The sequence below is a fragment of the Arvicanthis niloticus genome, chromosome 14, assembly GCF_011762505.2.
Source record: "Arvicanthis niloticus isolate mArvNil1 chromosome 14, mArvNil1.pat.X, whole genome shotgun sequence".
In the NCBI taxonomy this organism is placed as follows: domain Eukaryota; kingdom Metazoa; phylum Chordata; class Mammalia; order Rodentia; family Muridae; genus Arvicanthis; species Arvicanthis niloticus.
The window spans coordinates 7,324,631-7,341,843 of record NC_047671.1 but is presented as its reverse complement, the minus strand read 5'-3'; the positions used below and the strand labels follow the sequence as shown (position 1 = coordinate 7,341,843).

Sequence of the window (17,213 nt, the reverse complement as noted above, 5' to 3'; positions counted from 1 at the left end):
CTGCTGAGAGCAAACAGGAGAGCCCAGCCAGGAGAGCCCTCCAACAAAACTGTCCTGTCACCCAAGATTTTAACAAGTGTGAATCCTGAGAAGCAGAGATACCCCAGCCAGGAAAGCCCTGCTACAGACTTGCCCTGGTTACCAGCACCAAGATTTTAAGGATCATGTGTGGCAGAGAGTATGTTCTCAGGAAGTGCACCTCTTCCAGAATTACTTAAAAACCCAGTATGCCCCAGATCAACTTCTACAGTGGTTAGTTTTCTTGTTGCTCAGACAAAATACCCGACTCAGGGAACTTGAGGAGAAGAGGGTTTACTCTGCCCCACACTTGGAAGGTACCATCATAGTTTAAAAAAAAAAAAAAAAGTGACTGTAAGAGTGAGTCTGCCAGTCATACTGCACTCTCAGTCTGGAAGCAAAGAGACGGACAGACAGACAGAGAGACAAAAACAGGGAGAGAAAGATAGAGACAGGCAGAGAGAGACAGAAAGACAAAGAGAGACAAAGACAGACAGACAGACAGACAGACAGACAGACAGACAGAGGTGGGTGCTGCTTGGCTTACTCTCTCCAGTGTATTCATTCCAGGCCCCTAGCTGGTGGAACCTTGCCACTCACATCTAGGATGTATCTTCCCTCTGCAATTAACCTAATCTAGAAACTACACACATGCCCATAGGCTCATCTCCTAGGTAATTCTAGTTGTGCTTCTACCCATCTCCTACGTGATGATTCTAGTCATCTCCTGGGTGTTTCTGTGCACTGATGGTGAACTTTAGCCCTCACATCTCAACACAAACAAAGACCCCCAAAGGGACTGTTCAGAGTGAAACCTTATTAATCTTTTTTCTCATTAGTATGCCTATATTACCCAGCTTGCAGAAGTTGTGCATCAAGGCTGTGGGTCCTTCACCAGGCCCGAGGCCATCTATCTCTGGAAGTTCTGCTGGCCATCTGGGCCCTGTGAGGTGGATGGAGAGATGGGTGTCAGGCATGCTCATTTGCAGCATCCCTGTGTAGCATCCCTGTGTAGCATCCATGTGTAGCATCTCTGTGCTGCATCCCTGTGCTGCATCCCTGTACAGCATCCCTGTGCAGCATCTCTGTGCTGCATCCCTGTGCTGCATCTCTGTGCTGCATCCCTGTGCTGCATCCCTGTATAGCATCCCTGTGCTGCATCCCTGTGTAGCATCCATGTGCAGCATCCCTGTGCAGCATCCTTGTGTAGCATCCCTGTGCTGCATCCCTGTGCAGCATCCCTGTGCTGCATCCCTGTGCTGCATCCCTGTGCAGCATCCCTGTGCTGCATCCTTGAGAGGTAATCAGTGCACACACAGTGCCTGGGATGAACATCTTCCTTTGGGGAATCTGGAATCTCTTCCAGGCAGGAAGTCTGAGGGACAACCCCCTTCCCTAATACTCCAACAACAAAACACCAAGCAGTACCTTAGCAGATGGGATTATACGTGTGTGGCCATGAGCTTGCTGTTGGATGGGATGTAGCCCCACCACCAACTGTGGTCACATCTACTTCTTGATGGGCTGGGCTCCATTCTCGCTGTGATGTACCAGGGCTGTCAATGGAGTTGTCCATGTCCTGTGGTTGGTTCTGATGAGCCATGGAAACTGGGATGCTTATGATGCCCTGACACAGTTACTAGAGGACACCTAAAAGGAAACCGTCCACCACAGCCACCTTGTTTCGTCCCTCATGGCCTCTTCCTTCTCTCTGCCTCCCCAGAGTATAAACCTGGAGAGTCCATCAGACTACCTGTCCCCTCATTCTGGCCCAGACACCACGTCATGTGAGGGTCTCTATGGTCTGAACTCTTAAGCTATACAATTCTCTTTCCTCATCCATGCCTAGGATGTTCCCTGGACCAACCCTTCTGCAACTAGGGCCTACCTCTGCCCTTTCCAAAATCAGCTTTCAGCAGACAATGATCCCCATTCTACCTTCGATCCCTCTGCCTCCTGGATTCCATCTCCCAGAACAGTGCAGGACCTGGAGCTCTTTCCCCCTTAGGCCTCCAGGGTGTATCTGCTCCATCACTCCAGCCTCTTCCCTCGGGCTCTAGACTGTCCATCATCAGGGATAACCTCCCAAGGGCCCTCTTGTTGGCCCTTCACCTGCTGTCTGTCTTCATAGTCTCCTGATGAGGGAGCACACACATGCTACCTGACATGCTACTGCACTGTGGGGTCCAGTGACTCAGCTGTGGAGGTCAGGAATCCAGAACTGAGCTGTTTGAGAGCCACGCGCTTCAAGAGTCCATTCTATGGCTCCTACATGCAGATGGTGCCAGCATTCCTCAGTGTCCTATGGCTGTGGTTGCATCTCTGAGTCTCCTCTGCCTTCCACATTCCTTCTGCATTATTGGGTCTCTGTGTCTCAGGTTTCCTCTCTCACAAGAACCCCAACTGCAGGATTGCACCCACCATACTACCCATGAGCTTGTCCTCACTGGGTCACTTCTTCAAGACTCTATTTCCAGTTAAAGTCACAGTCACAGGCAGAGAGAGGACTAGGATATGAAAATCTCAGTTGGGGGAGGGCCACTCAATTCTTAGCATCCATTTTCTTCATCCGATTTTCCCCCACTAAGATGTAAGTTTTGTGAGAAAAGGGACCAGATCCTGTTTATTGCCATGTCTCTAACATTTAGAGACATGCATCCCTTTTCTCCTATTCAATAACTGATCGACGACGGGTAGATGGAGGTCCAGCAATGCAGAGTCACATGCATGCATGCATAGTCGAGTGCATGGGTGCATGTGTGCATAGATTCCTGGGCAGATGGACGAGGTCGGGGTGAATTAAGTACAGATAAAGAAGTGGATAGATGAATAATGTCAGGTGAATACCACTGGGTGGACAGATGGATGGGTGAGTGGATGGATGGATGGATGGATGGATGGACAGACGGACGATAGGTGGATGGATGAATAGAATAGACAGAGGATGGATGGATTGATAAGATGAACAGATGATGGACAGACTGAAGGATTATCAATAGAGAGAGGGTAAGTAAGCAGATAAATAGACGGTACTATAGGAAAGTGTGATGTAACCATATTTCCACAGGTCAGTAACAGAGGTGGAAGAGGAGGTTAAATTGCATCCATTTAAACCTCACTCTCAGTTGAGAGAGAATGGACTCGCAGCCATTGGTGAGGAAAATGTATTTTCCGTAGTCCTGGTTGTGAATTGCTCATGTCCCCGGTGAAGCAGTCTGGTTACTTAGGCTTACAGAGGAGCCAGCTCCAAATGCCCTGAGTAAGCAATTCCCGGAGCCAGAGGCCTCCAGCGGAATCCGGGACAGGAATGCTCTGTGCCCTGCTTCTCTGGACTGTAAGCTGCATAAAGATGTGGGAAGTTCTATTCTCCACTGAGAACACTAACAGCTCCTTTTGTCAAACAACGGTTTCACACTTGGAGCTTGTGCACTGGTGGCCTTTTAGACCCTAGACAGCCCACAAGATACCTAACCTGCAGAGCTCTCTGGTACAGTGAGCAACTCAGGAAATGCTTTGGCGTAATTGCTGTGGGCTCTCAGATCACCCTCTGGGATGGTTCTTTTGATGAGGACCTGAAGATGGCCCCATGTATAGCAAGCAAGCTCAATCCAGGTTAGCTCCCTCCGGTTGGGGCAATCCAACGTGCTATGAAACTCCTTGGGCCCTGCGCATATCTGTGCGTTTTATAGGAGACAGCTAGTTCAAGACCCCAGGAAGAAAGCAGCTTTGTTCTTCTCTAGGCCTTGCACAGGCCCACATTCATATCTCATTGTTGTTGCAGGGGAGGCAGATGCGATCCAGAACAATGGGACCTCGGCTGAGGACACGGCGGTGACAGACTCCAAGCACACAGCAGACCCAAAGAATAACTGGCAAGGTGCCCATCCAGCTGACCCAGGGAACCGCCCCCACTTGATCCGCCTCTTTTCCCGAGATGCCCCGGGAAGGGAGGACAACACCTTCAAAGACAGGCCCTCAGAGTCCGACGAGCTCCAGACCATCCAAGAAGACCCCACAGCAGCTTCCGAAGGCCTGGATGTGATGGCATCACAGAAGAGACCCTCACAGCGACACGGATCCAAGTACCTGGCCACAGCAAGTACCATGGACCATGCCAGGCATGGCTTCCTCCCAAGGCACAGAGACACGGGCATCCTTGACTCCATCGGGCGCTTCTTTAGCGGTGACAGGGGTGCGCCCAAGCGGGGCTCTGGCAAGGTGAGCTCCGAGGCGTAGAGGAGCTGTGGGTTTAACTTCAGAAAGGAAGGAGAGGTGGGCAGGTGAACTGGGCCAGTCACCATCGCAGAGTAAACGTGTCCTTGTGTCTGAGATACTGGCCCTGATCGGACAGAGCTGATGGCCTCGGGGAGTGGGCATGGAGTGGCCTATTTCTAGTTGTTTTGCTCCCTTTGTCCTCTTCACAAGGGACTGCAGTTGGGTGTCATTCAGGAATGCAAGGGCCTTCTGCATTCTAAATTTTGAGGCACCCCAGATGTAGCATTGAAACTACCGATTCTTAGATGTATATGCCCTATGCCTGGGGCTTCAGCCGATTCCACCTCTGCACAGTGCTTCCGGTTTCAATCTTGATTTGTGCTCATTCTCTGCTGGGTTCAGGCTGCTAATTTCTTGCCGCTGTGAAACAATGGTCCAATTGAGGGGAGGAGGTCTGCCGAGCAAACCCCTGCACCTCCAGCAAACTTTCCCCTTTGTCTTACGTAGTTTGGCTGGGGATGGGGGATGAATGAATGTTTATGACAAAAAATCTTTTGTGTGATTCCATTAATTTAAATACAACTTGGGTTTCACGATGTTTCAAAAACAAATGTCCTATGGATTAAAATGTATCAGAAGATAAAATGGTGCCGGTGGTCCAGATTCCAAGGGTAACATCTGGGGTGGGCTAGCATGAGCCTGTGGTTCAGGTTTGTCTGGCAGCTAGTGTCAGGTGGCTACCACCTTGTACGTGTATGGCTTTTTCCATGACTCTGTTGGATGGAAATGTGGATGGGACACTTAAAACAAGCCCTGGTCTTTGAGTGCCCTCACAGCCTGGGAGATTTTTCTGCCTGTAAGGTGTGTCTGCTTTCAAAGCCCTGGAGAACTCAAAAGGCTTTTGACTGAAGTGTGAGGCAAAGGCCACTCCACGGCTCTAGGGCCATTGGCAGTGCAGTTTCGGAAATGCTGTAGTCTCCAGCCACACTTTTGAAAGTGGGGGTGGTTGTGAACTGCTGGACTCAGTGACAGCTCTCCTGCCCTGTGGCCACCAGAGCCCCTTGGTGTCTCAGCTGCAGTCTGGCCCTCACCTAGGATGTCACAGCTACTTGATTGTCACTAACACTGGATGTGTCTTACTTGCTAACAGATTTCAAGCTGCACCAGGTTCCTTCACAGTCTGTACTTAGAGGTATTGCCTTCAGGTTGAGATATCAATCTTGTTCCCAATGCTGATTGACATTACAATGGCCTTTCAAGCACTCTTCTCAAGGCGCTTGAGGTCTAGAGGCTCGTGGCTGCCCCCTGGAGGTCCATCTGTGTAACCAAGCCTGCACATGCACACAGCCTCACCCAGTCCATGCAGCTGAAAGAACGGGACTTAAACTCTGCAGGAAAAATGAAAGAGTTAGAAGGTACAGATTCTGGAACCGGTTTTGTGGTCATGGTTCACGTTGAAACACCATGACGTGTTCCTGTGTTGCTCCACGGAGCTCCCAGAGTGGACAGATGTGCCTCTCCATCCACTGCTTTAAAAATCACATGCTTTCCCAATTTTTAAAAGAAGAAATTCAAAACTCAGAAGCAGTCCAAATATTCGCCATATACATACATATACATATATATACATATATATATGTGTGTATATATATAATTTTTTAAATAATTGGGATTTTTTTTTGAAACTTAAGGTGTCAATTTTTTGCACCTTTACTGTGCTTTTGGAATATGAAGGATTATTTAAATGAACAACCTTCATACAAAAAAAAAAAAAAAAAAACAGTCCCTTGGCGTTTGCATGTGTGGTCCTTATGGTCTTGTTATTTATTAGTTTTTTTAAATTAGCATACAAGATAGTTCCATACAGAGTTTGTGTTGATGCTCTCCTGTATTCTCCTGCAGCTTGTCCTGGGCTCAGTCAAAGGTGCCTCCTCTGCTGGAAGCTCCGTGCCCAGGCACACAGCAGGGGTCCAGTCATGGTGTCCAAGCCTCTTTGATTCTGGGTCCTTGTTTGTTTAACATTGATGATGGAGGCTTAACTCACTCTACACCTGACTATAAATCGCTATCACCATAGAAGCAGTAAGGGGCAGTTAACTGCTATGAGCTGTCAGGAGTATTTGTTTCTGTTTGCATTGTGATGTTTATAAGATGGGGGAGCAGGGCTTGTTTTCCTATACTACAAAGGCCCTTAAGAAAGTTGCAAAGAATAGAGTCCAAAGGCTAGCCATCATTTGTGATAAAAGCCAGCACCCTCTTTGTCATTCTAAGATAGGCATCTAACACACATGCAGGGTGCTTTGGTAGTGCTACCACCTGCCACCTGGAGATGCAGCTATGTGACCCACCTGTATGGAAAAAGAATCCCCAAATAGAACCTGGGAGACTCTGAACCTCCCCCCACCCCCACCCTGCAGAGGGACTCCTGGTCCTGTTGTCTCTTGCATCCTCCCTCCCCAGGCACGTGGTGCCTCCGTGCCATGCAGAGCCACCACCCCCAGCTCCCAGAATGCGGGGACAACACCCAGCCTTTGTGCTTTTTCCAGGCTGACATTCAAAGGCAGCACATGAAGAACGCCCTGAGAAGGCGTATTCTTCCGAGAGAGATCCGTGGTGGTGAAAAGTCCATTTACAGAGAGCATTCTCCTTTGTCCTGGGAAGAAAGGGAGGCTATGCCATGGGCTCTGAGGAATGGGTTTCTAGGCCTTATGAGGCTGTGAGGGGGTGGTTTTGAAGAAAAGAACAAAGACACCTGCACCCAGCCCATTACTTCTCACTTAGTGCCAGGCCCACCAGACAGTGTCTCAGAACACAAATCTTAGAAAGGTTCCTCTTCCCACCCAGAGCAAGTAGCATCTCACCTAAGCTGGTCATGTTGTGTCACATCCAGATAACACAGGTGCCACAAGAAGACATCTTCCATTCTCCTGGGAGGGAGGGATGCCCTTCACCTGTATTTTGTTTGTTTGTTTGTTTCTATTTATTTTTACCCGAGATTGTCATTTCTGACCTGTTAGAGCAGGTATTTTGATCAGTCTTCAGATGGCTGCTCTGCCTCTAATTTTGACAGGATAGGATTAAGATGCTTTCTATCACTAAGTACTGGGTGTGATGGATCTAGTAAATCAGCTAGAACATCTTTCCTTATACTTTCCCATGGCATCCTAAGTTTTGTTGGATGTATCTCTGTTCTACAGTTAGTTTAGTCTTCACTGTTAACGTGGCAACTGAAGGGTCCAGATAGACTTGCCATCCATCCTGTGGAAAGGTGACATTAGAGGTTACATGAAGGACACAGTGGAAGTGCCCAAGTAATACTCCCAGGGATCCAGTCTAGTGCCACCGTCAGAGAAAAGAAGTTTTTGTCATTGCCTTCTGATAACAGAGAGCTCAGGGATCAAGGCAGAAGCAGCAGAACTAGGGACCCACATACCACTCCCTGCCTCCAATCCACTTGGCAAGAGTTTCCCAGAGACTCTCTGGAGAAAGTCAGCCTGTGATGGACACACTAGTATCTGTGTCCAAGTTCACGCTTCAGAGATTGTACCCTCACTCAATCAGTTATTGGTCCCTGGTATCTAACTAACTCTGCCTTTGTGATGCCTCGGTCGTCACAGCCATCTACTGATACTGAAGTAGGAATTCGATGGGCGTTGCGCCCTCCCATACATGTGGGAACGTTTGTAAATTGTGTTTGTATTTAATGGCGATCCCCTTAGGTGGTTGTACTACAATCCGATTTTATTGTAAACTTCCGCGTAAGACAAATGTGTATCTGCTTTTGTACGCACTCATTAAACATTTTAACAGACCAAAGATGGTGTACTAATTGCACGTGGACTTTTTAAGTTGTATTTTTATTTCATTAATGGCACTGTGCGACTGGCATTTCCATGGCTTTGAGAAACACCTACAGGTAAGTCTGGCACCCAAGCTCTTGCCACCTCTGAAATGGCACAGAGTCCTCTGTCCCTACCAGACTCAGGGTGGTCTCTCTGCATGACAGTGTAGCATCTAACTCTTCCCCTTCCCATAGACAGAGCCCCTGTGTTTCTTGCAATGCTTAAGGAGTGTATAGTGGATGCTAAGGGATGTGTGGGCGGGCACAAAGGAACGCACCCGGGGCACCCAGCAAATAGTTACAGAGTATCTTACTTTTCCGTTGCTGTGATGAAATATCCTGAGTAAAGCAATTTGCTGAAGGAAGGGTTGTTTCAGCTCGCATGTCTGCAATACAGCACATCACAACAGCAGGAGCCTGAGGCAGCTGGTTGACACTGCATCCAGACAGGATCAGGGACTTCTCCTTTGTATTCAGTCCAGAACCCCAGCCCAGCAAACTCCCGGAGTTCTCGTTAGGGTGGGTCTTACCACCTCAATTAATCTTATCAAGATAATCCCTTATAAACCCAGAGGAGTGTCTCTTTGTTGATTCTAGATGTCAGGTTGGCAATCAGTGCTAGCCATCTCATGCACCAGGGCCAAGTGTGTTCAGAGTGACAAGGCTCCTCCCACTGAACTGAGAGGCAGGCAGGCTCCTCAAAGGGTGATGCTGGAGAAAGCTAGAAGGCTGATAAGTGAGAGATAAAAGCAAAGACCGAGTGAATTCGAGTGTGGTCTGTATGGCATTTCCTCCTCCTCCTCCTCCTTTCAAAGCCATTCCACTTGAAGAGATTTATTTCCTGATCATCGGTACTCCTTTCCAGGAAGGTGAGGATAGGGGAGATTAGCCAACTGGTGACAAGCAGTTCTGACTGGTTGATGAAAAGTACAGCGTGACATCTGAAGGAATAGATCATTGTAGGGAAAACAACCCTGTTTGAGCTCATGCTGAAAGTCATCTTGACTGAGATGTCAAGATACTGGCTTAGTACTTAAGAATAACTGGACACTCCCTTCAAACCATGGCTTAATATTTTATCTTGAGGTTGTTTTGTGTTGTTGTTTCTCTATTGTGGGTCTTTTGCCACAGTCTGTATTTTGTTTTAGTTTATGAACAGAAAAAGCAGAGAACAGCAGCTCAGGGAGATGGAAGCATCCCCAGGGAACCCCTAAATGTGACTCTTCCTGTGTGTCTCCCTAGAGGGTGTTCTTGTCCCACGCCCATCATGCCTTACAACCTGCAGGTCTGCCTCAGACTTGGGCACCTGCTTCTGAGTTAGTCAGTGGAAGCCATTTGACTTCTGTCACCTTGACGTGACACATAAGCCCTTGTGAACCTGCACAGCAAGGAGAAGGCTCACCGTTCTTTATTTAACCCTGTGTGGGGAGTGGTGACATCATGGTACAGACCACACTTCTGTAAGTGTCACTAGGTCATACTTTCTTAGAACCATGATTTTGCTCCAAGCCGTCTGTCCACCCTGTTTGTAGATGTCAGGCCTGGCAGGGCTATGAGGAGCTCACAGTGACATTCATGAAAAATGTCATCCCAGTGGTCCACAAAGGGGACACTGACTGAAGCTGATCCTTTATCTTTTCCCCATGTGTGAAGCCTGGGCTTGCTCAGTCACCCTCTCTTGCTCAGTTGCTCCTTCATCTTTTGTGTAGCCCAGGCTTGCTTAGTCACCCTCCCTTGCTCAGTTGAGGGTTCCCTCTTCATGAGAACAGCCAAGTCTGCCCGAGGAGGTTTACTCTAACAGGAATGCTCACAGTTGCTCACTGTCTCACCCCCCAATGCATTTAAGAGATGTAAGTCGCCAGGATTTCTTGCTAGTATAGAAGTTGCCGCTCTTGTATGGGTGAGGACTCTTGGTTATGAGACAGACTGATGAGCGCAGGTCACCTCTGACATTCCACTCTCAGACCAGCGGTGGTGTTGACGTTCAGTGGTACTTCTAGAGGGACTAGTGAGTCACACTATAGCCACCTTTTTGCAGGACACCCTAACCACGGTTAAGAAGACCGTTCATCTGCAACAGAGCAAGAGTCTGGAACCTCCTGGAGGGATGATCTCTCTTGGCTGACCACTATAAGCTCCCCGTTCTTCTCTCCTTGTTCTTCTTTCACCGATCCTCCCCGCCCCATTCTTCTCTCGCCCTGTTCTTCTCCCCAACCCGTTCTTCTCTTCTCCCCCTCCCGTTCTTCTCTCCCCTCCCCCGTTCTTCTCTCCCCACACCCCTGTTCTTTCTCCTCTGCCCCCCCCCCGTTCTTCTCTCCCTATTCTTCTCACCGCCCCTCCCCACTCCCGTTCTTCTCTCGCCCCTCCCTTCTTCTCTCGCTCCTCCCCATTCTTCTCTTGCCCCTCCCTGTTCTTCTCTTGCCCCTCCCTTCTTCTCTCGCTCCTCCCCATTCTTCTCTTGTCACTCCCCATTCTTCTCTTGCCCCTCCCTGTTCTTCTCTTGCCCCTCCCTTCTTCTCTCGCTCCTCCCCATTCTTCTCTTGTCACTCCCTGTTCTTCTCTTGCCCCTCCCCGTTCTTCTCTTGCCCCTCCCTGTTCTTCTCTCCCTCCAATTCTTCCATTCCTTTCACTCCCTGCTTCTCCTGATTATTTCACTGTGAACAGTCAAAAAGAGACGCCTCCTGTGGGCCATTTTTCTGTTCACTCTGATTCTGTTCTCTTGAAGCTTACTTGAACTTCCTTGATGTCTACACACTCTCATAGCGTATAGGACACTCTAAATCAGGAGTAAACTCCACATCACAAGTGTAGCTGTACAGTTGAGAGTAACATAGCCCATGCCAGGGAATAAGCAAGTGTGCGTATGGAGTCCCTGAGCTTCACCAACAAGAAAGAACGTGGGCTAGAAAGTGTCACTCCACGTGACCTCAGGCGTGACCCTGAGCACCGCAGCTCCTGGAATCGGCTTCCTGTGCTCTGTAGAAGCCTTGAGAAGGTGAGAGAGTGCCACCCACTGCGGATTCCTACTTGGAAATCCAGCACAAATGCCACCACATTTTCCTGTAAGAAAAAGGTCTGCAATTAAAAGCCGGTGTAAAAAAGAAGCCATTCCATTGCAATTCCACAGTAGGTCTCCAAAAACCTCCACAGCGCCAGACAGGAAAACATTTCTTTGCCTGCTGGGGGTCGGCTCCACTGATCCTAGAGATTTGCGGAGGACTATGGGGCTGTGCAGGCAGTGCCCACACCGGACTCACCCGGCCCACTCTGTCCTCCTCGGCAGGTACCCTGGCTAAAGCAGAGCCGGAGCCCTCTGCCCCCTCATGCCCGCAGCCGTCCTGGGCTGTGCCACTTGTACAAGGTAAGTTGCGGCTGCTAGCCCACCAGCCAAGGGTCACCTGTGTATGAAAATGCTCTCAGCTCTGTGGACAGGCCTTTGAGAGGGTCACATGGATTAGGACAGGCACCTCCTTCAGGGGCTCAGTGTGTCCCAGGGGTACAGGTCTACAGGATATCTGTGAGTCCAAACAAAGATAGGAAAGAAGGTCCCGAACACATACAACAAAGAAGAAATTTCAAAACCCACATAGGAGGTAGAGATCCTGTCTGTGGTGTCAACATCTCAAAGGACAGGGCAGAGTTGTCAGGTCACCGTAACAGGAACAAGCTGTGGGCTTGTGGTGTGGCCTTCTGTAATGCCACACATGTTGGAAAGTCACCAAGAGATGCCAGGAAGGACCAACCTCACCAAAGTATTGCCTGCTCAGGTTCCCTACCTGCTTTGAAAGCAAGCTCCTACAGATGTCAGGCACTCCAAATACCAGTCTAGTTTTACTCAAATGGCAAGTGTCCTTAAGTCCAGTCCTCAGACATCTGTCCCTCTGAGTGTATCATAGATAGCATGGATTGGATCAGTCCTCACTTCTCAGTATGAAAACCACATTAATATACTGTGTGTGAATCTGGGAAGGGCAGAGACAAGGACATCCTTCAATCAAGCACAGTTGGGACTGCTCCTCATGCAAGCTGGATGTCACCACACAGATCATGTCCCTCAGTGACTGTCACGCAGTCATACGAATCTCGCATGCCATAGGAATCTCGATACCTGTCTTGTTCAAAGACAGTGGCAGGTTGAAAACAAAAAGGTAGAACATTCTCCATGCTCCATGGAACACCTATCAGGAGGAAGGATGCCTAGGGATCAGGTGACCACACAATTCTTCAGCAAGGTAATAAAAGGAGCCGGTGAAGGAGCTCCCAGCAATCAAAGCCGGCAGCAAGAAGGATACCCATAACCCTAGGCTTTGGACTTCCTGGGTCAGACACTTCACAATGAGACTGTGTAGAAGCTTGCACAGGAACTCTGCTTGAGGTAGGTGACCTGGGGAGCAAGCATGGGTTCTTGAGGAGGTCACTGTCCCATGCCTTGCCGTAGAGACATGAAGAGTGTGGAGTGTTCCCACTGGCCTCTAAGAGGGCCAGTCTGGGGCCAAAGCTGAGAAGGCAGCAGAGGAAAGCAAGGTTAGTCTAGCCCAGGGCCCTGGCAGAGGTGACTCCAGACATGAACATCACTGGGAGCCCTGGGGGTGTTGCGATGTCTCTTAAGTGAGTGACTGACTGGAAGCCCCATGCAGGGTGTCTGATGTGGCAGAGTTTACTGCTCGGTTTTTTCTGTGCCTCGCTGCAGGGGTTCTTTCAACTTCCCCTGAGTAGTTTCTGAGGGTCCACTGTGCCTCCAGCGTTCATCTCTTCTGGGACTTGCTGGGCCCTGCATCTATTTGGCTTTCCTGAACCAGGAAAGACCTTGGGCAACAGCAGCTGCCCAGCAAGCGCCATGCTTTGGGACTTAGCATGCTGCTAGTGCAACAGGTATGAGTCCTGTAACAATGACAGGTGCTTCATCTAAGGGGAATAAGGGGCTCGTGGTACCCAGGGCTAGATGACTGAACCAAACCATAGAGCATTTGGCTTGTCTTGAATGATGCCAACACCCCAGACTTGAGAAAATAGACCCTATGCATAGAGAATGGAGCTTTTGACTGGAACCCCGGGGTTTCCCACAGCAAGGAACTATGAACAGAATATTTGCCTTTTCTCCTTTAAAATTTACTTAGCAGAAAGAGGCCACCCCCTCCTATCTTCTACATCTTCATCCCAAATGCATATATTTTAATTTTTCTGTGCATATATTCTAATGACTTGAGATAAATGGGCTTCTCAAGGAGAAGCCATTGGGTGGAAGCCACACCCTGGAAAGCAATTTAAAATTAGGGCATCCTAAACGTTAGGACAATGCTTCTCAACCCCTTTCATATATCAGATGTCCTGCTTATCAGATATTTACATTATGATTCATAACAGTAGCAAAATTACAGTTATGAAGTAGCAGCAAAAATACTTTTGTGGTTGGGGGTCACCACAGCATGAGGAACTGTGTTAAAGGGTTACAGCACTAGGAGGGTTAAGAACCACTGCATCGGGAACTGGAAGCTGTCTCCCAGGATGCTAAAACGTGCTGTGGGCTTCCAGTGTGACAGTCTTTGCATCTATTATTTCAGAATTCCCTTTTAGTTCAAACAGGGTTTGAACTAACTGGCTTGGACACACATTAGGACCAAAGGAAAACAGACAGACATTATTAGGTGCCTTAGGTGCCATGAGTGATGTTTGCTTGTCTACTGTGAGGGAAAACGAGAGATATAAGACACTGTCTTTTGTCTCTGAGTCAAAACTCAGAAGACACTGTGACCACTGCTAAGCTGGCCGTCCTGGCTCTGAATGGCCCAGCATGCTTCCTCATCTCTTTCTTTAGCTGTGGAAATGCTACTGACTGTGCTCAAAAGGCACCTCTCTGTCTGTGTCTGTAGAGAGGCAGGTATCATGCATGTCACTATATTATGTGTTGTTTCTTACCTCCTCCTCCTCCTCCTCTTCCTCTTCCTCCTCTTCCTCTTCCTCCTCCTCCATTTCCTCTTGCTCCTCCTCCTCTGTGCCTGCTAAAGACCTGTAACAAAGACCCGCCTTCTGTACTGGAGCCCACACAAAGAAAGAGTTGCTCCCAACTCTGTTAATGGCCCCCTCAAGCACCAGGCTCCCTCCTAAGCATTCATCGGTTCCAAGAGATCCAGTCATTTTCTCAGAGCTGGTCATGCTCATTCTTTGGAGCCTGGGGTGAGGGTGGGGGTGGCAAATGGGAAGGAGCTGGGGACAAATAGAAGAGCCTTTGAGAAGAAAAAGCAAAACTTCCAGAGTGGGAACAGGTGCAGAGCTCAGAGTGAGGGGCAGCTCCCCAGAAGTGCAGACAGGTCTGGTGTGTCCTGTATGGGCAACCCTCCTCCCGCCTCCTGCATCATGGGTTGCTAGGCATAGACTAAACCCAGGCAGGCAGCATGTGTGCTGAAGAGAACATGGTGAACAAAGCTAGGAGCTAAGGGGAACTTATCCACAAGGAGAGCCTCTCGAGTCCCCTGTGTGGGGCTTGGTGGGAACCCTGAGAGCAGTGAACAGGAATGGCCACCTCCACTGTCCACACCACCAGGTCCTTGGTCTCTGCTTCCTTTGGAAGTCTTCTCACTCCTTGCCAGCCTGGCCACATACCCCATCACCACTGTGAACAACCCTACAGGTTTCTCAAAAGGCTCAAACTACATGAGATCCATCAGCTCTAGGAAGGCTCGCCCCGCATCAGACCCATCAGCTCTGGGGTTCTAGAATCTTCTGTCACAAAGTAAGAGGCAGATACCTGAGGGTTAGGTCTCATCCTACCAGTCTGCCATGGAATGTCCCAGGGCTATGGCCTTCTCTGGGCTAGACTCGTTCACTTGTGAGGCAGCTATGACCAGAGACTTGTTAGGTATCCAGAGAGAACTTTATGCTAATCAGGCAAGGAAGATGTGTGTGACAGGGGCAGTACCTTCTCTGTGTAGTTAATTTCCAACCTGTTCTAGAAACACCCAAGCACCCCTAGAGTGCTTGACCTGAAGGCCCCAGAAGCTCCAGCCACCTACCCTGTGCTGCTACTGCCCTCAGGCAGTTTTGTTTAGGCTCTGGAGTTTGTTTCCTCGGTTGTTAAATGAGAGCTTCTGTTAAGCAAAAGATACAGCAAACATTGTCCACTGGTCTCTTGTCTTCAGGAGAGGTTCCTATCTGGTGAGATAACAGATCTGGATCCTTCCCTCTGGAAGGCAGAGCCTCAGCAGGTGCTCCTCCACCCACAGGAAGTGTAGCTTGCAGAGTGCACACAGAGGGACTAACCCACAAGCATCGCTGGGAGCTGCCTGCTGTTTGATGAATCCAGTTTCCTCCTGGTTGCTCCGCACATGGCTCTGGGCAGATTTGGATGGGTTTTGTGGCTGCTCGTGGTGTCTCTCTCTGGGGCAAGTGCTGATCAAGGCAGGAGGTCAGCTGCCTGCCTGAGCGCCCAGCCTTCTGGTGCACTGTGTGTGCAGCACCCTGTCCTGCGCTGAGTCCAAGGCTTCCTGTCATTACCTCACTTTTCCTTCCAAAGAAACCTCACCAGACCCCACCCTGCACTCTGCCTACACACTGTACAAACAGACACAAAGGTACAAAGCCGCAAAACCAGGTGCTTCCTGCAGTCCCAGCACTAGGTAAGTGAAGGGGGAATCACAGGTTCAAGACCAGCCGGGGCTACATAGCATGACCCTATCCCCAAAGAAAATGCCACATATCATCAGTGTTTCCTATATTCTTTTCCTGTGACCTCTGTTTGCTATTTCCATGAACTATTACACCTCAGAAGCATTGAAAACAATGGGTACTTGGAAGCAGTAAAGAAAGGGTATGTTAAGACCAATACCCAACCCACCCCCTACCATGTTTACAAGGAAGCAGGAACAAAGCCTTAGGACTACAAGATGCTGGGACAAGGTGCCACCAAGCTGCTGGCCTACTCAAAGCTGAGAGGCAGTACTGCCTGGTCGGTGACTTCCTGCAGATGCCACAGGGCCCTTTGCTCACTTCAGTCCCGACTCTTCTGGGGACCCACTGTCCAGGAGAGATCTGGAAGCAGGCATCAGCGTTGGACTCTCTGAAGCCAGGTGTCTCCAGAGCAGATTCCTGCCTTGCCTTTTCTGAGTGCAAATACGGCACAGTGAAGTTAGGAGGCAGCCTGAAGTCTCCACCTCTAACTGTCCAGAAAGTAGAAAAAGCCACGTGGATACTGCTGTTTCAAGTGAACATCCAAGGAAGTGAGAAATCCAGAGGATTCTGAAGTTAACCTTTACACTGCCAAAGTTGCCAGAGGAAGCCAAGGAATCTTCATCCTTCATGTCCTGGAACATCATGAAGGAGCTGATGCCGTCAGTGTAGCTTTCCCTTCACAAGTGGCCACAGGCCAAATGCTTAGGAACCCAACACTAGAATGTGTGGCAAAGTATCCTCCTCCTCCCACCAGGGACACAAGGATAGAGCCCGGTGGTCCCAGGCTGTCTCCAGAGCAGATCCCGGCCTTGCCTTGTCTGAGTGCAATTACAACACAGTGAAGTTAGGAGGCAGCCGGAGGTCTCCACCTATAACTGACCAGAAAGTAGAAAAAGCCATGTGGATACTGCCTGGCTTGCCATGGAGAAAAGAGGCTCTCTTTCATCAGTCACCGGCATTGGTGACTGTGACACGTGCATGCTCTGTCCCACGTATGCATGGCAAAGACCTGAAACACGAGAGACTGCACATCACCCCTGACCCCAGAATTTAAAATGCATGGATTTTGCTAGGGAAAAAAAGAGAGATAACACTCTCTTCTGAGATTATCAGGAACAGTTTGATCACAAATGGTATCATAGCTTCTTCTGTGGATGTAAACCAGGCCAGAACTGGGGCAGCTGATGCTGAGAGGGACACATGCTGAAATGCCCTGAAACAGCTGCAGCATCTGGGCAGCCAGGGTATAGGAACTCAGAAGTGAGGAAAGATGGTCTCCACTGTGGACACGCTCCGTCACCATCCTGAGCCCATCCTGAGACTCCTGTCAAACGTGTTGGTTGCCTGTGGCACTCATTTCAGCTATGAAACCCTCGCTGAATGGTTCGCAGATGTTGACCCTGCCTGCCACTGACTCCCAAGTGAGAAACAGGTGTGGCAATTAGACCATGAAAGAAGGGAGCTAGCCGCGGCC

General features: G+C 49.3%; 1 protein-coding gene across 4 annotated transcripts in view; it reads left to right on the top strand.

The window, feature by feature from the left end:
- Positions 1-17,213, top strand: part of Mbp (myelin basic protein) — a 113,738-nt gene that overhangs the window by 78,298 nt on the left and 18,227 nt on the right. For 2 of the 4 annotated variants that reach the window (XM_034517760.2, XM_076912367.1), the window contains exons 4-5: positions 3,800-4,236; positions 11,358-11,435. In XM_034517760.2, the coding sequence (XP_034373651.1) occupies positions 3,800-4,236; positions 11,358-11,435 (515 nt within the window). The remainder of the gene's footprint in view (positions 1-3,799; positions 4,237-11,357; positions 11,436-17,213) is intronic. The other 2 variants (XM_034517758.2, XM_034517759.2) reach the window with 1 other exon arrangement.